The sequence below is a fragment of the Oncorhynchus kisutch genome, linkage group LG22 (genome assembly GCF_002021735.2).
Source record: "Oncorhynchus kisutch isolate 150728-3 linkage group LG22, Okis_V2, whole genome shotgun sequence".
NCBI lineage: Eukaryota > Metazoa > Chordata > Actinopteri > Salmoniformes > Salmonidae > Oncorhynchus > Oncorhynchus kisutch.
In genome coordinates, this window is record NC_034195.2 from 41,865,808 (window position 1) to 41,893,088 (window position 27,281).

Below are 27,281 nucleotides of genomic sequence, written 5' to 3' on the forward strand. Positions count from 1 at the left end.
TTTAAAGTGTGAGGTACTCTCCATCTCAGACAGACCTGATGTGGCTTGACACAGCTGGAGTTGAGGTTTGGGTACCGTGTTACCGGGTCAATGGTGTACTGTTCAAAGTTCTTTGAGATGTTCTCTGTCGTTGTTTGGGGTAATAGCCTGTAGAGACTCTCCCTACAAACGTAACAGAAGATGATCATTCATTTTCTGTTAAAAGCCAAACAGATGACCTGTTACACTGGGGAACAGTAAACACCACCATTCTGTTTAATAATACAAGTAAAACAATCCCCTTAAGGTCCACTAATAGGACAACCAAACATTCACTAACCTGTAATATGGATCTAATCCTAATTTCAATCTTTTCAGTTCCTGAAACCAGTTTCTCATCATTATGGATGAAGCAGTTGAAGCTCATCCCATTAGGTCTGTGTGTGGACTTCCATATTACTTCAGTCACATCCCTCAGCCTACTGTAGTACCTTTCTGCCAGGATCTCCAGGGGGGTCTTGCCCTGCACCCAGCCCCTCACCATCCACACCGTGTCAAAGGCAGCCAGGAAGCCTCGAGCACAGCCAGTCCCCATGGGCCAGAAGGGCTAGAGAAAGAGAACATGTACAGGATCAATGCATTCAGGAGACACACCAGTAGTTGAGCGACAATAAGCAAACTAGAAATGTTCAGAATCTGCCAATTGGCAATGTGTGGAGAAAAGCTCATCTGATCTACTGGAACCTTCTCAAAGGAAAACGATCCCCAGAAAACCATTCCCACATTTGTTTCTTCAAACAAGTTGAAACAGGATTTAATTGCACATACAACACATCTACTGTTGGCTCTTGTGACTTGGGGCATTTAGGCAAAGCTTTAAATATCGACTGGCACTAGAGCGAGAAATTAAATGAACAGTGATCTATACCTGCGTCATATTTATTAGGCACCAAACTGATGAAAAACAGATTGAAACAGAGGAAAAACCTGATGTTGTCCAATAAGAAATGGGTCTTTGTTTTCTGCTACATTTTTCTACAGTGCATCCAAATTAATGCAACCTAGTTGTGTGTATACATTTTACCCATAAGAGTACAACATCTAGTATGAAGTCAGGCCCCCCCCCCCCCCCCCCCCCTTCACCTCCAGTAGACTGTCTCCCACCAGGGACACAAGTAGCTGGTGTCCGTACTTCTCCCTGACCAGAGCTGCGTTCTCCGAGGCGCACATGCAGGTGAAGTCGAACATGGCCACGTCGGGCTGGCTGCAGTGGTTGATGGCGTAGTCTAGAGAGGGCAACTGGTAGTTGGTGCCAAAGTCGGCCGCCTCACGGGCGTAGGAGAGAAGAGCCTCCTGGTTCACGTTGTCTCTGCCCAGCAGCTTCTCTGTTTCAACGTGATCCTGCAGGACAAGAAAAAGAGAGGGTTGATGGGAAATCAGTGTTATTGATCCGAAAGGATCAGAGCTCTACCTTTACCAGGCCCTAGTTGTAGCCGTAGAGATGGTTGTAGACTATAACTGGGGTTTAAGATTATCCTGGTCAGGTCATATGGTCAGCAGAACATCAGGGCCCAACCTACTGTAGCTAATCTCTCTTGATTCTGTGGAGATCAGACTGAGGAGGTGACCACAGGCCCCAAATACTTTACTGTTGCCCTAGACTTTTGTTCAACATTTCTGAACACATAAGCAAGATTGGAAACACTAAAGTAAAAGGCAGTTTATTTTAACCAGCTGCTGAAACATCAAAAGGAACAGGTCTCACCACAGGGAGCAAGCAATTACAGGGGTGACACATCTACCACACGTCTAGTTAAACGCGTGCGTCCACACACACACACACGTCTAGTTAAACGCGTGCGTCCACACACACACACACGTCTAGTTAAACGCGTGCGTCCACACACACACACGTCTAGTTAAACGCGTGCGTCCACACACACACACGTCTAGTTAAACGCGTGCGTCCACACACACACACACGTCTAGTTAAACGCGTGCGTCCACACACACACACGTCTAGTTAAACGCGTGCGTCCACACACACGTCTAGTTAAACGCGTGCATCCACACACACGTCTAGTTAAACGCGTGCATCCACACACACGTCTAGTTAAACGCGTGCGTCCACACACACACACACGTCTAGTTAAACGCGTGCGTCCACACACACACGCGTCTAGTTAAACGCGTGCGTCCACACACACACACACACACGTCTAGTTAAATGCGTGCGTCCACACACACACACGTCTAGTTAAATGCGTGCGTCCACACACACACACACACAAACGTCTAGTTAAACGCGTGCGTCCACACACACACACACGTCTAGTTAAACGCGTGCGTCCACACACACACACACGTCTAGTTAAACGCGTGCGTCCACACACACACACACACGTCTAGTTAAACGCGTGCGTCCACACACACACACACACGTCTAGTTAAACGCGTGCGTCCACACACACACACACACACGCGTCTAGTTAAACGCGTGCGTCCACACACACACACGTCTAGTTAAATGCGTGCGTCCACACACACACACACACACACGTCTAGTTAAATGCGTGCGTCCACACAAACACACACACGTCTAGTTAAATGCGTGCGTCCACACACACACACACACACACACACGTCTAGTTAAACGCGTGCGTCCACACACACACGTCTAGTTAAACGCGTGCGTCCACACACACACACACACACGTCTAGTTAAACGCGTGCGTCCACACACACACACACACACACACACACGTCTAGTTAAACGCGTGCGTCCACACACACGTCTAGTTTGTGTGTGTGCGTCCACACACACACACAAACGTCTAGTTAAACGCGTGCGTCCACACACACACACACACGTCTAGTTTGTGTGTGTGCGTCCACACACACACACACACACACACACACACACATACACACGTCTAGTTAAACGCGTGCGTCCACACACACACACACGTCTAGTTAAACGCGTGCGTCCACACACACGTCTAGTTAAACGCGTGCGTCCACACACACACACACACACACACACGTCTAGTTAAACGCGTGCGTCCACACACACACATACACACGTCTAGTTAAACGCGTGCGTCCACACACACACACACACACACACACACACGTCTAGTTAAACGCGTGCGTCCACACACACACACACACACACACACACACGTCTAGTTAAACGCGTGCGTCCACACACACACACACGTCTAGTTAAACGCGTGCGTCCACACACACACACACACACACACACACACGTCTAGTTAAACGCGTGCGTCCACACACACACACAGTCTAGTTAAACGCGTGCGTCCACACACACACACACACACGTCTAGTTAAACGCGTGCGTCCACACACACACACACACGTCTAGTTAAACGCGTGCGTCCACACACACACACAGTCTAGTTAAACGCGTGCGTCCACACACACACACACACACGTCTAGTTAAACGCGTGCGTCCACACACACACACACACGTCTAGTTAAACGCGTGCGTCCACACACACACACACACGTCTAGTTAAACGCGTGCGTCCACACACACGTCTAGTTAAACGCGTGCATCCACACACACGTCTAGTTAAACGCGTGCGTCCACACACACACACACGTCTAGTTAAACGCGTGCGTCCACACACACACGCGTCTAGTTAAACGCGTGCGTCCACACACACACACACACACGTCTAGTTAAATGCGTGCGTCCACACACACACACGTCTAGTTAAATGCGTGCGTCCACACACACACACACACAAACGTCTAGTTAAACGCGTGCGTCCACACACACACACACGTCTAGTTAAACGCGTGCGTCCACACACACACACACGTCTAGTTAAACGCGTGCGTCCACACACACACACACACGTCTAGTTAAACGCGTGCGTCCACACACACACACACACGTCTAGTTAAACGCGTGCGTCCACACACACACACACACACACGCGTCTAGTTAAACGCGTGCGTCCACACACACACACGTCTAGTTAAATGCGTGCGTCCACACACACACACACACACGTCTAGTTAAATGCGTGCGTCCACACAAACACACACACGTCTAGTTAAATGCGTGCGTCCACACACACACACACACACACACGTCTAGTTAAACGCGTGCGTCCACACACACACGTCTAGTTAAACGCGTGCGTCCACACACACACACACACACGTCTAGTTAAACGCGTGCGTCCACACACACACACACACACACACACACGTCTAGTTAAACGCGTGCGTCCACACACACGTCTAGTTTGTGTGTGTGCGTCCACACACACACACAAACGTCTAGTTAAACGCGTGCGTCCACACACACACACACACGTCTAGTTTGTGTGTGTGCGTCCACACACACACACACACACACACACACACACACACACGTCTAGTTAAACGCGTGCGTCCACACACACACACACGTCTAGTTAAACGCGTGCGTCCACACACACGTCTAGTTAAACGCGTGCGTCCACACACACACACACACACACACACGTCTAGTTAAACGCGTGCGTCCACACACACACATACACACGTCTAGTTAAACGCGTGCGTCCACACACACACACACACACACACACGTCTAGTTAAACGCGTGCGTCCACACACACACACACACACACACACACGTCTAGTTAAACGCGTGCGTCCACACACACACACACGTCTAGTTAAACGCGTGCGTCCACACACACACACACACACACACACACGTCTAGTTAAACGCGTGCGTCCACACACACACACAGTCTAGTTAAACGCGTGCGTCCACACACACACACACACACGTCTAGTTAAACGCGTGCGTCCACACACACACACACACACACGTCTAGTTAAACGCGTGCGTCCACACACACACACACACGTCTAGTTAAACGCGTGCGTCCACACACACACACAGTCTAGTTAAACGCGTGCGTCCACACACACACACACACACGTCTAGTTAAACGCGTGCGTCCACACACACACACACACGTCTAGTTAAACGCGTGCGTCCACACACACACACACACGTCTAGTTAAACGCGTGCGTCCACACACACACACACACACGTCTAGTTAAACGCGTGCGTCCACACACACACACGTCTAGTTAAACGCGTGCGTCCACACACACACACACACACACGTCTAGTTAAACGCGTGCGTGCGTCCACACACACACACACACACACACACGTCTAGTTAAACGCGTGCGTCCACACACACACACACACACACACGTCTAGTTAAACGCGTGCGTCCACACACACACACACACACACACACACGTCTAGTTAAACGCGTGCGTCCACACACACACACGTCTAGTTAAACGCGTGCGTCCACACACACACACGTCTAGTTAAACGCGTGCGTCCACACACACACACACGTCTAGTTAAACGCGTGCGTCCACACACACACACACGTCTAGTTAAACGCGTGCGTCCACACACACACACACGTCTAGTTAAACGCGTGCGTCCACACACACACACACACGTCTAGTTAACGCGTGCGTCCACACACACACACACACGTCTAGTTAAAACGCGTGCGTCCACACACACACACACGTCTAGTTAAACGCGTGCGTCCACACACACACACACGTCTAGTTAAATGCGTGCGTCCACACACACACACGTCTAGTTAAACGCGTGCGTCCACACACACACACACGTCTAGTTAAACGCGTGCGTCCACACACACACACACACGTCTAGTTAAAACGCGTGCGTCCACACACACACACACGTCTAGTTAAACGCGTGCTTCCACACACACACACGTCTAGTTAAACGCGTGCGTCCACACACACACACACGTCTAGTTAAACGCGTGCGTCCACACACACACACACACGTCTAGTTAAACGCGTGCGTCCACACACACACACACACACACGCGTCTAGTTAAACGCGTGCGTCCACACACACACACGTCTAGTTAAATGCGTGCGTCCACACACACACACACACACGTCTAGTTAAATGCGTGCGTCCACACAAACACACACACGTCTAGTTAAATGCGTGCGTCCACACACACACACACACACACACACACACGTCTAGTTAAACGCGTGCGTCCACACACACACGTCTAGTTAAACGCGTGCGTCCACACACACACACACACACGTCTAGTTAAACGCGTGCGTCCACACACACACACACACACACACACGTCTAGTTAAACGCGTGCGTCCACACACACGTCTAGTTTGTGTGTGTGCGTCCACACACACACACAAACGTCTAGTTAAACGCGTGCGTCCACACACACACACACACGTCTAGTTTGTGTGTGTGCGTCCACACACACACACACACACACACACACGTCTAGTTAAACGCGTGCGTCCACACACACACACACGTCTAGTTAAACGCGTGCGTCCACACACACACACACACACGTCTAGTTAAACGCGTGCGTCCACACACACACATACACACGTCTAGTTAAACGCGTGCGTCCACACACACACACACACACACACACGTCTAGTTAAACGCGTGCGTCCACACACACACACGTCTAGTTAAACGCGTGCGTCCACACACACACACACACACACACACGTCTAGTTAAACGCGTGCGTCCACACACACCACAGTCTAGTTAAACGCGTGCGTCCACACACACACACACACACGTCTAGTTAAACGCGTGCGTCCACACACACACACACACGTCTAGTTAAACGCGTGCGTCCACACACACACACACACGTCTAGTTAAACGCGTGCGTCCACACACACACACAGTCTAGTTAAACGCGTGCGTCCACACACACACACACACACGTCTAGTTAAACGCGTGCGTCCACACACACACACGTCTAGTTAAACGCGTGCGTCCACACACACACACACACGTCTAGTTAAACGCGTGCGTCCACACACACACACACACACACACGTCTAGTTAAACGCGTGCGTCCACACACACACACACACACACACGTCTAGTTAAACGCGTGCGTCCACACACACACACACACACACACACACACACACGTCTAGTTAAACGCGTGCGTCCACACACACACACACACACACACGTCTAGTTAAACGCGTTGCGTCCACACACACACACACACACACACACACGTCTAGTTAAACGCGTGCGTCCACACACACACACACGTCTAGTTAAACGCGTGCGTCCACACACACACACACGTCTAGTTAAACGCGTGCGTCCACACACACACACGTCTAGTTAAACGCGTGCGTCCACACACACACACACACGTCTAGTTAAACGCGTGCGTCCACACACACACACACGTCTAGTTAAACGCGTGCGTCCACACACACACAACACACGTCTAGTTAAACGCGTGCGTCCACACACACACACACACACGTCTAGTTAAACGCGTGCGTCCACACACACACACACACGTCTAGTTAAACGCGTGCGTCCACACACACACACACACACACGTCTAGTTAAAACGCGTGCGTCCACACACACACACACGTCTAGTTAAACGCGTGCGTCCACACACACACACACGTCTAGTTAAACGCGTGCGTCCACACACACACACACGTCTAGTTAAACGCGTGCGTCCACACACACACACACACACACGCGTCTAGTTAAACGCGTGCGTCCACACACACACACGTCTAGTTAAATGCGTGCGTCCACACACACACACACACACACACACACGTCTAGTTAAATGCGTGCGTCCACACACACACACACACACGTCTAGTTAAACGCGTGCGTCCACACACACACACACACGTCTAGTTAAACGCGTGCGTCCACACACACACACACACGTCTAGTTAAACGCGTGCGTCCACACACACACACACACACGTCTAGTTAAACGCGTGCGTCCACACACACGTCTAGTTTGTGTGTGTGCGTCCACACACACACACACACACACGTCTAGTTAAACGCGTGCGTCCACACACACACGTCTAGTTAAACGCGTGCGTCCACACACACACATACACACGTCTAGTTAAACGCGTGCGTCCACACACACACATACACACGTCTAGTTAAACGCGTGCGTCCACACACACACATACACACGTCTAGTTAAACGCGTGCGTCCACACACACACACACACACACACACACACGTCTAGTTAAACGCGTGCGTCCACACACACACACACACACACACGTCTAGTTAAACGCGTGCGTCCACACACACACACACACACACACACACACGTCTAGTTAAACGCGTGCGTCCACACACACACAGTCTAGTTAAACGCGTGCGTCCACACACACACACACAGTCTAGTTAAACGCGTGCGTCCACACACACGTCTAGTTAAACGCGTGCGTCCACACACACGTCTAGTTAAACGCGTGCGTCCACACACACACACACACACACACACACACGTCTAGTTAAACGCGTGCGTCCACACACACACACACACGTCTAGTTAAACGCGTGCGTCCACACACACACACACACACACACACACGTCTAGTTAAACGCGTGCGTCCACACACACACACGTCTAGTTAAAACGCGTGCGTCCACACACACACACACACGTCTAGTTAAACGCGTGCGTCCACACACACACACACGTCTAGTTAAACGCGTGCGTCCACACACACACACACACGTCTAGTTAAACGCGTGCGTCCACACACACACACACACACGTCTAGTTAAACGCGTGCGTCCACACACACACACACACACGTCTAATTAAACGCGTGCGTCCACACACACACACACACGTCTAGTTAACGCGTGCGTCCACACACACACACGTCTAGTTAAACGCGTGCGTCCACACACACACACACACACGTCTAGTTAAACGCGTGCGTCCACACACACACACACTCACACACACGTCTAGTTAAACGCATGCGTCCACACACACACACACACACACGTCTAGTTAAACGCGTGCGTCCACACACACACATACACACACACACACGTCTAGTTAAACGCGTGCGTCCACACACACACACACACACACGTCTAGTTAAACGCGTGCGTCCACACACACACACACGTCTAGTTAAACGCGTGCGTCCACACACACACACACGTCTAGTTAACGCGTGCGTCCACACACACACACACACACGTCTAGTTAAACGCGTGCGTCCACACACACACACGTCTAGTTAAACGCGTGCGTCCACACACGTCTAGTTAAACGCGTGCGTCCACACACACACACACACGTCTAGTTAAACGCGTGCGTCCACACACACACACGTCTAGTTAAACGCGTGCGTCCACACACACACACGTCTAGTTAAACGCGTGCGTCCACACACACACACACACACGTCTAGTTAAACGCGTGCGTCCACACACACACACACACACACGTCTAGTTAAACGCGTGCGTCCACACACACACACACACACGTCTAGTTAAACGCGTGCGTCCACACACACACACACGTCTAGTTAAACGCGTGCGTCCACACACACACACACACACACGTCTAGTTAAACGCGTGCGTCCACACACACACGTCTAGTTAAACGCGTGCGTCCACACACACGTCTAGTTAAACGCGTGCGTCCACACACACACACACACGTCTAGTTAAACGCGTGCGTCCACACACACGTCTAGTTAAACGCGTGCGTCCACACACACACACACGTCTAGTTAAACGCGTGCGTCCACACACACACACACGTCTAGTTAAACGCGTGCGTCCACACACAACACACACGTCTAGTTAAACGCGTGCGTCCACACCACACACACACGTCTAGTTAAACGCGTGCGTCCACACACACACACGTCTAGTTAAACGCGTGCGTCCACACACACACACACGTCTAGTTAAACGCGTGCGTCCACACACACACACACGTCTAGTTAAACGCGTGCGTCCACACACACACCACGTCTAGTTAAACGCGTGCGTCCACACCCACACACACACACACACATACGTCTAGTTAAACGCGTGCGGTCCACACACACACACGTCTAGTTAAACGCGTGCGTCCACACACACACACGTCTAGTTAAACGCGTGCGTCCACACACACACACACACGTCTAGTTAAACGCGTGCGTCCACACACACACACACACGTCTAGTTAAACGCGTGCGTCCACACACACACACACGTGTCTAGTTAAACGCGTGCGTCCACACACACACACACGTCTAGTTAAACGCGTGCGTCCACACCCCACACACACACACACACACACACGTCTAGTTAAACGCGTGCGTCCACACACACACGTCTAGTTAAACGCGTGCGTCCACACACACACACGTCTAGTTAAACGCGTGCGTCCACACACACACACGTCTAGTTAAACGCGTGCGTCCACACACACACACACACGTCTAGTTTAAACGCGTGCGTCCACACCCACACACACGTCTAGTTAAACGCGTGCGTCCACACCCACACACGTCTAGTTAAACGCGTGCGTCCACACCCACACACGTCTAGTTAAACGCGTGCGTCCACACCCACACACGTCTAGTTAAACGCGGGCGTCCACACACGTCTAGTTAAACGCGTGCGTCCACACACGTCTAGTTTAAACGCGTGCGTCCACACACGTCTAGTTAAACGCGTGCGTCCACACACGTCTAGTTAAACGCGTGCGTCCACACACGTCTAGTTAAACGCGTGCGTCCACACACTAGTTAAACGCGTGCGTCCACACACAGTTAAACGCGTGCGTCCACACACAGTTAAACGCGTGCGTCCACACACAGTTAAACGCGTGCGTCCACACACAGTTAAACGCGTGCGTCCACACACAGTTTAAACGCGTGCGTCCACACACAGTTAAACGCGTGCGTCCACACACAGTTAAACGCGTGCGTCCACACACAGTTAAACGCGTGCGTCCACACACAGTTAAACGCGTGCGTCCACACACAGTTAAACGCGTGCGTCCACACACAGTTAAACGCGTGCGTCCACACACAGTTAAACGCGTGCGTCCACACACAGTTAAACGCGTGCGTCCACACACAGTTAAACGCGTGCGTCCACACACAGTTAAACGCGTGCGTCCACACACAGTTAAACGCGTGCGTCCACACACAGTTAAACGCGTGCGTCCACACACAGTTAAACGCGGTGCGTCACACACAGTTAAACGCGTGCGTCCACACACAGTTAACGCGTGGAAGTCCACACCAGTTAAACGCGTGAGTCCACCACACACACACCGTCTAGTTAAACGCGTGCGCCCACACACACACACACGTCTAGTTAAACGCGTGCGCCACACACCACACACACACGTCTAGTTAAACGCGTTGCGCCCACACACACACGTCTAGTTAAACGCTGTGCGCCCACACACACGTCTAGTTAAACCGCGTGCGCCCACACACACACACACACGTTTAGTTAAACGCGTGCGCCCCACACCACACACACGTGTTTAGTTAAACGCGTGCGCCCCACACACACGTCTAGTTTAAACGCCGTGCGCCCCACACCACCACACACGTCTAGTTAAACGCGCTGCGTCCACACACACACGTCTAGTTAAACGCGTGCGTCCACACACACGTCTAGTTAAACGCGTGCGTCCACACACACACACACACGTCTAGTTAAACGCGTGCGTCCACACACACACACGTCTAGTTAAACGCGTGCGCCCACACACACACACGTCTAGTTAAACGCTGTGCGCCCACACACACACACACACACGTCTAGTTAAACGCGTGCGCCCACACACACGTCTAGTTAAACGCGTGCGCCCACACACACACACACGTTTAGTTAAACGCGTGCGCCCCACACACACACACGTCTAGTTAAACGCGTGCGCCCCACACACACACACGTCTAGGTAAACGCGTGCGTCCACACACACACGTCTAGTTAAACGCGTGCGTCCACACACACGTCTAGTTAAACGCGTGCGTCCACACACACACACACGTCTAGTTAAACGCGTGCGTCCACACACACACACACACACACACGTCTAGTTAAACGCGTGCGTCCACACACACACACGTCTAGTTAAACGCGTGCGTCCACACACACACACACACACACGTCTAGTTAAACGCGTGCGTCCACACACACACACACACACACACACACGTCTAGTTAAACGCGTGCGTCCACACACACACACACACACGTCTAGTTAAACGCGTGCGTCCACACACACACACACGTCTAGTTAAACGCGTGCGTCCACACACACACACACACACACGTCTAGTTAAACGCGTGCGTCCACACACACACACACACACACACACACGTCTAGTTAAACGCGTGCGTCCACACACACACACACACACGTCTAGTTAAACGCGTGCGTCCACACACACCACACACACACGTCTAGTTAAACGCGTGCGTCCACACACACACACACACGTCTAGTTAAACGCGTGCGTCCACACACACACACACACGTCTAGTTAAACGCGTGCGTCCACACACACACACGTCTAGTTAAACGCGTGCGTCCACACACACACACGTCTAGTTAAACGCGTGCGTCCACACACACACACGTCTAGTTAAACGCGTGCGTCCACACACACACGTCTAGTTAAACGCGTGCGTCCACACACACACGTCTAGTTAAACGCGTGCGTCCACACACACACCACACACACACACACTAGTTAAACGCGTGCGTCCACACACACACACACACACACACACACACACACGTCTAGTTAAACGCGTGCGTCCACACACACACACACGTCTAGTTAAACGCGTGCGTCCACACACACACACACACACACACACACACGTCTAGTTAAACGCGTGCGTCCACACACACACACACACGTCTAGTTAAACGCGTGCGTCCACACACACACACGTCTAGTTAAACGCGTGCGTCCACACACACACACACACGTCTAGTTAAACGCGTGCGTCCACACACACGTCTAGTTAAACGCGTGCGTCCACACACACACACACGTCTAGTTAAACGCATGCGTCCACACACACACACACACGTCTAGTTAAACGCGTGCGTCCACACACACACACACACACGTCTAGTTAAACGCGTGCGTCCACACACACACACACGTCTACTTAAACGCATGCGTCCACACACACACACACACACACGTCTAGTTAAACGCGTGCGTCCACACACACACACACACACGTCTAGTTAAACGCGTGCGTCCACACACACACACACACACACACGTCTAGTTAAACGCGTGCGTCCACACACACACGTCTAGTTAAACGCGTGCGTCCACACACACACACACACACACGTCTAGTTAAACGCGTGCGTCCACACACACACACACACACACGTCTAGTTAAACGCGTGCGTCCACACACACACACACGTCTAGTTAAACGCGTGCGTCCACACACACACACACACACGTCTAGTTAAACGCGTGCGTCCACACACACACACACACACACACACGTCTAGTTAAACGCATGCGTCCACACACACACACACACGTCTAGTTAAACGCGTGCGTCCACACACACACACACACACACACGTCTAGTTAAACGCGTGCGTCCACACACACACACACACACGTCTAGTTAAACGCGTGCGTGCACACACACACACACACACACGTCTAGTTAAACGCGTGCGTCCACACACACACACACACACACACGTCTAGTTAAACGCGTGCGTCCACACACACGTCTAGTTAAACGCGTGCGTCCACACACACACACACGTCTAGTTAAACGCGTGCGTCCACACACACACGTCTAGTTAAACGCGTGCGTCCACACACACACACGTCTAGTTAAACGCGTGCGTCCACACACACACACACACTAGTTAAACGCGTGCGTCCACACACACACACACACACACACACACACGTCTAGTTAAACGCGTGCGTCCACACACACACACACACACGTCTACTTAAACGCATGCGTCCACACACACACACACACACGTCTAGTTAAACGCGTGCGTCCACACACACACACACACGTCTAGTTAAACGCGTGCGTCCACACACACACACACACACACGTCTAGTTAAACGCGTGCGTCCACACACACACACACACGTCTAGTTAAACGCGTGCGTCCACACACACACACACACGTCTAGTTAAACGCGTGCGTCCACACACACACACACACGTCTAGTTAAACGCGTGCGTCCACACACACGTCTAGTTAAACGCGTGCGTCCACACACACACACACACACACACGTCTAGTTAAACGCATGCGTCCACACACACACACACACGTCTAGTTAAACGCGTGCGTCCACACACACACACACACGTCTACTTAAACGCATGCGTCCACACACACACACACACACACACGTCTAGTTAAACGCGTGCGTCCACACACACACACACACACACGTCTAGTTAAACGCGTGCGTCCACACACACACACACACACACACGTCTAGTTAAACGCGTGCGTCCACACACACACGTCTAGTTAAACGCGTGCGTCCACACACACACACACACACACGTCTAGTTAAACGCGTGCGTCCACACACACGTCTAGTTAAACGCGTGCGTCCACACACACACACACGTCTAGTTAAACGCGTGCGTCCACACACACACACACACACGTCTAGTTAAACGCGTGCGTCCACACACACACACACACACACACACACACACGTCTAGTTAAACGCATGCGTCCACACACACACACACACGTCTAGTTAAACGCGTGCGTCCACACACACACACACGTCTAGTTAAACGCGTGCGTCCACACACACACACACACACGTCTAGTTAAACGCGTGCGTCCACACACACACACACACGTCTAGTTAAACGCGTGCGTCCACACACACACACACACACACGTCTAGTTAAACGCGTGCGTCCACACACACGTCTAGTTAAACGCGTGCGTCCACACACACACACACGTCTAGTTAAACGCGTGCGTCCACACACACACACACACACACACGTCTAGTTAAACGCGTGCGTCCACACACACACACACACACGTCTAGTTAAACGCGTGCGTCCACACACACACACACACGTCTAGTTAAACGCGTGCGTCCACACACACACACACACACACGTCTAGTTAAACGCGTGCGTCCACACACACGTCTAGTTAAACGCGTGCGTCCACACACACACACACACGTCTAGTTAAACGCGTGCGTCCACACACACACACACACACACACACACGTCTAGTTAAACGCATGCGTCCACACACACACACACACACACGTCTAGTTAAACGCGTGCGTCCACACACACACACACACACACGTCTAGTTAAACGCGTGCGTCCACACACACACACACACACGTCTAGTTAAACGCGTGCGTCCACACACACACACACACACGTCTAGTTAAACGCGTGCGTCCACACACACACACACACACACGTCTAGTTAAACGCGTGCGTCCACACACACACACACACACACACGTCTAGTTAAACGCGTGCGTCCACACACACACACACGTCTAGTTAAACGCGTGCGTCCACACACACACACTTGTCTAGTTAACAAGGCCAACCTAAAAACAAGGCTCCCTAAATTTTAACAGCATATCGAACGCGCGACCCGGACTCGCAAAACCCTGGATCCTTGTTATTCTAACTTCTGCAAAGCATACAAAGCCCTCCCATGCCCTCCTTTCAGAAAATCTGAAAACTCCATTTTGTTGCTCCCAGCCTATAGACCGAAACTAAAACGGGAAGAGCCTGTGCTCAGGTCTGTTCAATGCTGGTCCGACCAAATCGGATTCCACACTTCAAGATTGCTTCAATCACGTGGACTGGGATATGTTCTGCATAGCGTCGGACAATAACATTGATGAATACGCTGATTCGGTGAGCGAGTTAATTAGCAAGTGCATCGGTGATGTTTTACCCACAGCGTCTATTAAAACCTTCCCCAACCAGAAACCATGGATTGATCGCAGAATTCTCGCAAAACTGAAAGCGTAAACCACTGCTTTTAAATCAGGGCAAGGTGACTGGACACATAACCGAATATAAACAGTGTAGCTATTCCCTCCGCAAGGCAATCAAACAAGCTAAGTGTCGGTATAGAGACAAAGTAGAGTCGCAATCCAACGGCTCAGACACGAGAGGTATGTGGCAGGGTCTACAGTCAATCACGGACTACAAAAGGAAAACCAGCCCCGCCGCGGACCACGATATCTTGAGGATAGGACAATACAGTGCAACTGACACAGCCCACTACCAAAAATCTGTGGGTTCTCCTTCACTGCAGCTAACGGGAGTAAAACATTTAAATGAGTTAACCCTCGCAAGGCTGCCAGCCCAGACGGCATCCCCAGCCGCGTCCTCAGAGCATGCGCAGACCAGCTGGCTGGTGTGTTCACGGACATATTCAATCAATCCCTATCCCAGTCTGCTGTTCCCACATGCTTCAAGAGGGCCACCATTATTCCTGTTCCCAAGAAAGCTAAGGTAACTGAACTAAACGACTATTGCCCCGTAACACTCACTTCATCATCATGAAGTGCGTCGAGAGACTAGTCAAGGACCATTACACCTCCACCCTACCTGACACCCTAGACCCACTCCAATTTGCTTACCGTCCCAATAGGTCCACAGACGACGCAATCGCACTGCCCTAACCCATCTGGACAAGAGGAATACCTATGAGAGAATGCTGTTCATTGACTACAGCTCAGCATTTAACACCATAGTACCCTCCAAAATCTTCATTAAGCTTCCTGACGGGCCGCACCCAGGTGGTGAGGGTAGGAAACATCTCCACCCCGCTGATCCTCAACACTGGGGCCCCACAAGGGTGCTTTCTCAGCCCTCTCCTGTACTCCCTGTTCACCCATGACTGTGTGGCCATGCACACCTCCAACCAACCCAATCATCAAGTTTGCGGACGACACAACAGTGGTAGGCTTGATTTCCAACAACGATGAGATGGCCTACAGGGAGGAGGTGAGGGCCCTCGGAGTGTGGTGTCAGGTAAATAACCTCACACTCAACGTCAACAAAAGAAAGGAGATGATCGTGGACTTCAGGAAACAGCAGAGGAAGGTGGAAAGTTAAATTCCTCGGCATACACATCACGGACAAACTGAAATGGTCCACCCACACAGACAGCGTGGTTAACAAAAACTTTTACAGATGCACAATCGAGAGCATCCTGTCGAGCTGTATCACCACCTGGTACGGCAACTGCTCCGCCCACAACTGTAAGGCTCTCCAGAGGGTAATAAGGTTTGTACAACGCATCACCGGGTGCAATCTACCTGCCCTCCAGGACACCTACACCACCCGATGTCACAGGAAGGCCATAAAAATCATCAAGGACAACAACCACTGCCTGTTCACCCCGCTATCATCCAGAAGGCAAGGTCAGTACAGGTTCATCAAAGCTGGGACCAAGAGACTGAAAAACAGCTTCTATCAGACTGTTAAACAGCCATCACTAATATTGAGTGGCTGCTGCCAACATACTGACTCACCTCTAGCCACTTTAATAATGAAGAATTGATGTAATATATGTATCACTAGCCACTTTAAATAATGTTTACATACCCTACAATACTCATCTCAAATGTACTCTATACCATCTACTGCATCTTGCCTATGCTGTTCGGCCATCGCTCATTCATATATCTTTATGGACATATTCATTCCTTTACACTTGTGAGTGTATATAAAGTAGTTGTGAAATTCTTCGATTACTTATTAGATATTACTGCATGGTCGAAACTAGAAGCACAAGCATATTGCTACACTCGCATTAACGTCTGCTAACCATGTGTATGTGACAAATAAAATTTGATTTTAGCTTCCACCCCCCACATGTCTCGCTAAACGCGTGCGTCCACACGCGTCTAGTTAAGACCCCTCCCCCCCAACATATCCTTCTCACCCAGCAACACATTTTACCCGCTCAAATATATCTAGTGTTGCGTTTTTATTCCCAGTTTAATGCCATGGCTGCGATTTGGCACCCTCTGGCAGATGGGGCACAATGGCACAGCTGTAAATATCTGCGCTGTGGGAGAGTGGCATATTGAGTACAAAGTAGCAAAACAAAACACTCACATGAATGATGACTCCCTTGTCCAGCAGACTCTGCTTCTTTGCGGTCATCACAAAGTAGTGCGTGTTGTCTCTGTAGTACACAATGTTCTCCAGATCAATCCCTACAATCACAAGGCAACACAAAGCTTCATAAACAACTGTCAGTCATGTTGACCATACAACCAAATTGTGTGACACGGTCAGTGGGAGGATCATGTTCCAAATGCGGTGTGTATCATGACCAACGTGAGTGATGGTACACGACCCTTTCATTAAGAGGGGATTTGAGGGGAGGAGATTCCAGCCTGTCATCACACACTGTTGAACCTCACAAAGCCAAGCAGGCTGCTAGAATCAGCAGCACCTAGATCCTCCATGGTGTGTTAGCATGGGAAACATTTCATCTGCTGGTACTTCAGCAAAACACTCCCTTTGTAGGAGACACACTGGTTTCATGGATTTAAACATTTTATTGCGGTTCCCAATGGACTGATGTGATGACACCTAGGGTATCACCATTCCAGGTAAATCAGCCTGATCGCACATCAATGACCATAAGAGTTGGAAAGACCGCACTAACAGGTCCAAGGTTTGGCTAGGAGGTCAATGCCCAGGAGAGGGGTACAGAAGGTGTGTGGGGTCAGGTTTGTGAGATGACCCACCGGTTTCCTCTTTGAGCTCCAGGAAGAACTTCTGGTTGAAGATGAAGGCCACGCCGCTGATCTCCTCCACCTTGGCCTCGGCTGTGGTATTCCTGTTAACGAAGTTGGCTGTGATGGCTATGGCCAGCTTGCCCCGGAACTCTTTCCTCCTGAAACCTACAGTATGCGGCAAAGCATTGTTATTCGTTCTGCTGACACTCAACATCTAGGAAGTTAATCATTTTATACCAGATTAAACTGAGTCAGATTGCGATAAATCGGAGCAATAATTTGTTATTACATAGTGTTAAGGAAATACAGGCTGATAAAGGTTAAGGTAATGACATAGTATTTTAAAATGCCCCTAATGCTTTTTGATCTACCTTCAAACTTTGTCTGAGCAATACTCCTGTCTGATTGACAACAAACCCATGCATTTTCTTTTTTAGATACAGACTACACTCAAGACTGATCCAAGTAGTGTAGACTTTCACCAGTCACATGACCAGATTCCATCTGTATACCAGCTGTTCATCTTCTCCGGGAGACTTCTGGGTAATGTGCTCTGACACAGGTCAAAGTTAACTCTAGATAGTGCAGATTAACTGCAGATGAAGACAAGTACTCTAAAATTATCATGGCTTGATTTCTTTTTTAATTTTTATGTAACATGATTTTATAGCTTTTTAATAGAAATTCCAAAGCCAAAAATAGTGAACATTAAATTGCCAAAACAATGAAAATGTTCCATTGTCTGTCATATCCACATACTGTAGACATCATAGTAACTTCCTATTTACAGTGCCTTGCGAAAGTATTCGGCCCCCTTGAACTTTGCGACCTTTTGCCACATTTCAGGCTTCAAACAAAGATATAAAGCTGTATTTTTTTGTGAAGAATCAACAACAAGTGGGACACAATCATGAAGTGGAACGACATTTATTGGATATTTCAAACTTTTTTAACAAATCAAAAACTGAAAAATTGGGCGTGCAAAATTATTCAGCCCCCTTAAGTTAATACTTTGTACCTTTTGCTGCGATTACAGCTGTAAGTCGCTTGGGGTATGTCTCTATCAGTTTTGCACATCGAGAGACTGACATCTTTTCCCATTCCTCCTTGCAAAACAGCTCGAGCTCAGTGAGGTTGGATGGAGAGCATTTGTGAACAGCAGTTTTCAGTTCTTTCCACAGATTCTCGATTGGATTCAGGTCTGGACTTTGACTTGGCCATTCTAACACCTGGATATGTTTATTTTTGAACCATTCCATTGTAGATTTTGCTTTATCTTTTGGATCATTGTCTTGTTGGAAGACAAATCTCCGTCCCAGTCTCAGGTCTTTTGCAGACTCCATCAGGTTTTCTTCCAGAATGGTCCTGTATTTGGCTCCATCCATCTTCCCATCATTTTTTACCATCTTCCCTGTCCCTGCTGAAGAAAAGCAGGCCCAAACCATGATGCTGCCACCACCATGTTTGACAGTGGGGATGGTGGGTTCAGGGTGATGCGCTGTGTTGCTTTTACGCCAAACATACCATTTTGCATTGTTGCCAAAAAGTTCAATTTTAGAGATAGATCTATCTTCACATCTCTGTTCAGGCAGTAGCAGCCACCCAATGTTATCTTTGTGCAGTCTTCATCCAATTTAGCTAGGCTAGCCTGCGCCAAAGTATGCTGCAGAGCTGTCTGACAAAGAAGTTTTACTATTTCCTCAACGTAGATAAGGCAGACTTCACGAACTGTCTCGATCCCCCTCTCTCTCATCGTTGTGTTCATTCCTCTCTCATGGTCTGCGTGTAGCTAACCTAACGTAGCAGACATTAAAGTGTATTCATCTCTGGCTGCCTTGGAGAAAACAGGTGCAATGGATTATGGTCACTGTAGTTAATTACCAAGTTAGTGTTAAACTAGGTTGAATATTTTCTTAATGAAAATTACAACTCCCTTCAGCCCAGCGTCCCACATACTTCTTGACTTCTCTTGTGAATGATTGGATTTCTCTAGAGAAACGGAGCGTTGGGCTCGAAAAAATTACAAATTAAATGTCGGTCAATTAGTTGTTTAATTACCACTTTTTATTTTACAAAAATGTAGGTTAATAGCCCAGTACAACTTATTCCCTCAGGCATGTTCTCTCACATCCTGGAACACCTTGTGTGCAGTTCTATTCTACTTTACCCCTTAAGACATGACTGAAATTGAAAGCATTTTATGACCATAAAGTGTTTATGACTGGCAAGGGACAAATTGTTGTTTTTGCCTCTTTAGTTGAACATGTTTCCAAGACCAGGCTTATACATTGTTCAGGTGTGCAACTTCAGCCATGCCCAAGAATCTCACAGACAACTTTAAAAATGTTCACAGTCAAACATTGTGTGTAGAGCAAATAACGTCTCCATCATGTGTTCTTCTCACCGTCTAGCGTGTTTCTGCGTCCATCTGCGCCAATCACCACGTCAAAGTCAAAGTCAACGAGGGGGTGGTTTTCTGGTCTGATCTCTGCTCTCCATCCAGGCCCTGGGAAAAGGACAACATACAGTTGGCAGTGGCAAGCCATAACAATACAGCAATATATAGTCAACATTTTCTATTACTGTTAAGGTTGCATTTGTTATTTATTGTGCTTTTTGATTCATGTGAAGGCACTGTTAAATACATAGCTAAGTTGTCTCCAACTATAAATAGCTGAAGTCTTGCTGAGGGTTTGTAATCTTTCACAACGCAGCGTGGTAAGTGGCAATGACACAGAGAGAAACAGAGACCCTCTCCATATCAGCTCAACACTTCTGCCAGTCTCACAGAACTACACCGTGCCCACGGCACATTCTCCTAAGGTACCCACTTAAGAACATCGTCACTGCTGCAGAGGACGCAACCCTAAATTTAAGCTAGTCTTTATCAGTCGAGTGACAACCACATGCTACAGTATAAAAACGAACTGGGGTAAAAGACGGGGTTTGTTCAAATGCAATGTTTAAAATCAAGTGGGGAAGTTAGTGCAGCTGAGGGACTATGGAATACAGCTTCAGAAATATACAGTACTAGTCATGAGTTGACACCGACTCATTCAAGGGTTTTTATTTTATTACATTGTAGAATAATAGTTAAGACAACTTCGAAATCATGTAGTAACCAAAAGTGTTAAATCAAAATATATTTTGAGATTCTTCAAAGTAACCCCCCCTTTGCCTTGACAGCTTTGCACACTCTGGGCACTCTCTCAACCAGCTTCACCTGTCTGGAATGCTTTAACAATCTTGAAGGAGTTCCCACATATGCTGAGCACTTGTTGGCTGCCATTACACAGCCTGGAGGTGTGTTCAGTCATTGTCCTGTTGAAAAACAAATGATAGCCCATCTGGTTTGTGCTTAGTGGGTGGGACTGGCAAATTGATGCAGAATGCTGTGGCGGTCATGCTGGTTAAGTGTGCCTTGAATACTAAATAATTCACCAAGTGTTACCAGCAAAGCACCCCCACACCACCTCCTCCATGCTTCATGGTGAGAACCACACATGCAGAGATCAATTGTTCACCTACTCTGCGCTTCAAAGACAGAGGTTGGAACCAAAAATGTCAAAATTTGGACTCTCTGATGAAAGGACAGATTTCCACTGGTCTAATGTACATTGCTCGTGTTTCTTGGCCCAAGCAAGTCTCTTGTTATTGGTGTCCTTTAGTAGTGGTTTCTTTGCAGCAATTCAACCATGAAGGTCTGATTCACACAGTCTCCTCTGAAAAGTTGATGTTGAAAGGTGTTACTTTAGCTCTGAAGCATTTATTTGGCCTGCAATCTGAGGAGCAGCTAACTAATGAACGTACAGGTCATCCTTTCCTGCGGTGAACCTCATGAGAGCCAGTCTCTTCATAGCTCTTGGTTTTTGCGACTGTAATTGAAGAAACTTTCAAAGTCCTTGACATTTTTCAGATTGACTGACCATGTTTTAAAGTAAAAATGGACTGTCATTTCTTTGTTTATATGAGCTGTTCCATCTTCCATCTTCCATCTTCCACTACCTTGTCACAACACAACTGATTGTCTCAAACGCATTAAGGAAAGAAACACAAATTAACAAGGCACATCTGTTAATTGAAATGCATTGAGAGAATGCCAAGAGTGTACAAAGCTGTCAAGGCAAAGGGTGGCTACTTTGAAGAATCTCAAATATATTTTGGATTTGTTTAACACTTTTTTTGGTTACATGATTCCATGTGTCATTTCATAGTTGATGTCGTCACTATTAATCTACAATGTAGAAAATATTAAAAATAAAGAAAAACCCTAGAATGAATAGGTGTCCAAACTTTTGACTGGTACGTCAACAAATCAAAAGGAGATGATCTTGAACTTCAGGAAACAGCAGAAGGAGCATCCCCCCTCACCATCCACATCGAGGAGAAAGCAGTGGAGAAGGTGGAACGTTTTAAGTTCCTCGGTGTACACGTCAGACAAACTGAAATGGTCCACCCACACAGACAGTGGTGAAGACGCAACAGCACTTCTTCAACCTCAGGAGGCTGAAGAAATTTGGCTTGTCACACAAAACCCTGACAAACTTTTACAGATGCACAAATCGAGAGCATCCCGTCGGGCTGTATTGCAGCCTGGTACGGCAACTGCACCGCCCTCAACGGCAGAGGGTGGTGCGGTTCGCACAACACATCACTGGGGGCAAACTAACTGCCCCCCATGACACATATAGCAAAAAGATCATCAAGGACACCAACCACCCGAGCCACTGCCTGTTTACACAGATACCTGTACTGACCTCGCCTTCTGGATGGGTGCATCAAAGCTGGGACCGAGCGACTAAAAACAGCTTCCATCAATGCCATCAGACTGCTAAACAGCAATCACTAACAGAGGCTGCTGCCTACATTGCGAGCCAATCACTGGCCACTTGAATAAATGGATCACTAGTCACTTTATACAATGCACTCTTAATAAAATGTTTACATATCTTACATTACTGATATATGTACAGTTGAAGTCGGAAGTTTACATACGCTTTAGCCAAATACATTTAAACTCAGTTTCACAATTCCTGACATTTAAGCCTAGTAAAAATTCCCCGTCTTAGGTCAGTTAGGATCACCACTAAGAATTTGAAATGTCAGAATAATAGTAGAGAATGATTTCAGCTTTTATTTCTTTCATCACATTCCCAGTGGGTCAGAAGTTTACATACACTCAATTAGTATTTGGTAGCATTGCCTTTAAATTGTTTAACTTGGGTCAAACATTTTTGGTAGCCTTCCACAAGCTTCCCACAATAAGTTGGGTGAATTTTGACCCATTCCTCCTGACAGAGCTGGTGTAACGGAGTCAGGTTTGTAGGCCTCCTTGCTCGCACACGCTTTTCCAGTTCTGTCCACAAATGGAGGTCAGGGCTTTGTGATGGCCACTCCAATACCTTGACTTTGTTGTCCTTAAGCCATTTTGCCACAACTTGGGAAGTATGCTTGGGGTTAATGTCCATTTGGAAGACCGATTTGCAACCAAGCTTTAACTTCCTGACTGATGTCTTGAGATGTTGCTTCAATATAACCACATAATTTCCCCTCATGATGACATCTATTTTGTGAAGTGCACCCGTCCCTCCTGCACCAAAGCACCCCTACAACATGATGCTGCCACCCCTGTGCTTCACGGTTGGGATGGTGTTCTCCTGCTTGCAAGCCTCCCCATTTTTCCTCCAAACATAACAATGGTCATTATGGCCAAATATAACTTTTTTTTTGTTTCATCAGACCAAGGACATTTCTCCAAAAAGTACAATCGATTTACGCCATGTGCTGTTGCAAACCATAGTCTGGCTTTTTATGGCGGTTTTGGAGCAGTGGCTTCTTCCTTGCTGAGCAGCCTTTCAAATCAAATCAAATTTATTTATATAGCCCTTCGTACATCAGCTGATATCCCAAAGTGCTGTACAGAAACCCAGCCCAAAACCCCAAACAGCAAGCAATGCAGGTGTAGAAGCACGGTTATGTCGATATAGGACTCGCTTTTACCTCCAGCATCTTGACATGGTCCTTTGCTGTTGTTCTGGGATTGATTTGCACTTTGCACCAAGGTACGTTCATCTCTAGGAGACAGAATGCATCTCCTTCCTGTTTATACTTGTGTACTATTGTTTGTACAGATAAATGTTGTACCTTCAGGCGTTTGGAAATTTCTCCCAAGGATGAACCAGACTTGTGGTGGTCCACAATTTACTTTGAGGACTTGGCTGATTTCATTTGATTTTTCCATGATTTGAAGGTAGGCCTTGAAATACCTTTATTTTAAAAGCACAGTCAATGTAGTGTATGTTAACTTCTGACCCACTGGAATTGTGATTAAGTGAAATAATCTGTCTGTAAACAATTGTTGGAAAAATTACTTGTCATGCACAAAGTAGGTGTCCTAACCGACTTGCCAAAACTATAGTTTGTTAACAAGAAAAGTGTGGAGTGGTTAAAAAAAACAAGGTTTAATGACTCCAACCTCAGTGTATGAAAACTTAGGATTTCAACTGCACATGTAGGCCCCAGTTCAGGTCACCTCACGCTCATGGTAATAATAATGCCTCTGAGATATATGGCTGCCTTTATAGAATACAGAAGGCGTTATGGCACGTCATTCAACAAAAATTGCTAACCATGTGTATGTGACAAATTTGATTTTGCATCAACTAAAATTAGGCAAATCTGACCTACAAAGCATATGCACTTCACTGCAGACCTAGAGGCAGCCTCTACTCCTAAATGGAATTATGCGAGCACGTGTTTCTAAATCAAGAACACAAGATTGAGAAGTAGCCAATCCATCGTGTGATGTCATTTTGATCAAGTACCAGGGCTTGAGGGAGAGAAAGACCTGGTGCAGTCAACTAATGAAAATCAGCAAGTGTTAACCATACAAACTCAATATGAACAACAATTAACAGAAATGTAAAAAGCAGATTTCTAACAAACATTTAAGCATGAAACAAACAGTTGTAAACACTAGCTGTCTAGTGCTGATTGCCAAGGTTATGTTAACATGGCACGGAGGTTTAAAATACTGAACCATGCTTTCACAGACGGATGCTGGACCTGATATCACTGTGTTGGATTGAAATGTGTTCGACAGAAAGACGAAAAACATGACCAGTTCCTTTCCAGGGGTGGGAAACGCTGTATTTTCTGACTGAACCAAAAGAGTCACCTTCATTCTCCTGGTTCTCCGGTGGCTCCAACAGTTTGACAAACTCCACGTTGACATGGACCTCCACCCCCACAATGAGGGAGACCTTCAGTAGCATGAGCTGGAGCTGGCGAATACCTTCAGACACATACAAAGTATAATTTAAGCAACAAGACCAGAGGGGGTGTGGTATATAGCCAACATACCACAGCTAAACCGTGGTGTATTGGCCATATACCACAAGCCTGAGGTGCCTTATTGCTATTAAAATTTGGTTACCAATGTAATTAGAGCAGTAAAAATAAACTTTTGGTCATACCCTTGGTATACGGTCTGATGTACCACGGCTGTTAGCCAATCAGCATTCAAGGCGAGAACCACAGTTTAGAATTGACAACACTTATCCAACTACACACAATTAGTCTAATAACCTGTGGCCTTGCTAGGCTTCGAGATAAATGGTTAGTGAACTGATACTACATTCTGAGGTGTAGCTAGCTAGCAGCTGGTAAGTCTTTTGTTTTCAACTTCACAAGTTGAAGTTCACAACCAGAGAAACATTGTCCATATCAGCGAGTATTTAGGACTATGTTACTAAAGCAGAGGGTCAGGAAAGGCAGCATCTCATACATGGGGATAGAATAAGCCTCATAGAAACAAGATGGACATCTCTATAGAAACATTTCCGTGGGGGGGGGGGGGGGGGGGGGGGGGAAGGCCAGTTTGTCTCAGCAGTGGTTTTGAAACACACAGCATTTGCATTTATGGGCTCCTCCACTTTGCATGTTGTTATCTAAGGCACGGCAGTTGCAGGGAGATAACGCTCACACACGCACGTCAGATTTCTTAGCAGAGCAAGCCAGATATATATTTAAAAAGAAATCCAACTGTAGAACGTGGAGTGAGTGAGGAAGAGATCATGTAACAATGTTACCATCTGATAAATCTTTCAGCCACATTCAACTTCCGTCAGTTTTCCCCAGCAGAACACCAAAACAAGGAAGAATAACATTACTTAACATCATTTCCTATGAGATGAAGAATGATATTAGCAGTACAATACTTACTGATGTGGTCTATGGCTCCAGCACAGAATTTGCCGTAGAACTTCTTGGCCCCGAGGCCCCTGAGGTCATGGATGGTGTAGGGCCACAGATGCAGCACGTTGTTCCTGGAGAAGGTGTCCCTCTTCTCTATCACCACCACCTTGGCCCCCAGCAGAGCCAGCTCAATGGCCGTACGCAGACCACAGGGGCCCCCTCCGATGATCAGACACTTGAGAGAGAGACTTCGTAAGTGTACAATACAAACTGTAATTAAAACCAGGAAAAACATCTCAAATCAAATGTATTTATAAAGCCCTTCATACATACAGCTGATATCTGTACAGAAACCCAGCCTAAAACCCCAAACAGCAAGCAATGCAGGTGTAGAAGCACGGTGG

At 48.0% G+C, this 27,281-nt stretch overlaps 1 protein-coding gene across 4 annotated transcripts in view; it reads right to left on the bottom strand.

The window, feature by feature from the left end:
* The window catches only part of mical2b (microtubule associated monooxygenase, calponin and LIM domain containing 2b), an 88,986-nt gene that overhangs the window by 40,225 nt on the left and 21,480 nt on the right, over positions 1–27,281 (bottom strand). For all 4 annotated transcript variants that reach the window (XR_004204835.1, XM_031801640.1, XM_031801639.1 and 1 more), the window contains exons 3-10: positions 26,905–27,112; positions 25,859–25,975; positions 21,086–21,187; positions 18,691–18,846; positions 18,050–18,150; positions 1,123–1,380; positions 471–586; positions 36–162 (exon numbers count right to left, since the gene is read on the bottom strand). Coding sequence is in view for 3 of the 4 variants with exons in the window: in XM_031801640.1 (XP_031657500.1) it covers positions 36–162; positions 471–586; positions 1,123–1,380; positions 18,050–18,150; positions 18,691–18,846; positions 21,086–21,187; positions 25,859–25,975; positions 26,905–27,112 (1,185 nt within the window). In the remaining variant the exon portion in view is untranslated. The remainder of the gene's footprint in view (positions 1–35; positions 163–470; positions 587–1,122; positions 1,381–18,049; positions 18,151–18,690; positions 18,847–21,085; positions 21,188–25,858; positions 25,976–26,904; positions 27,113–27,281) is intronic.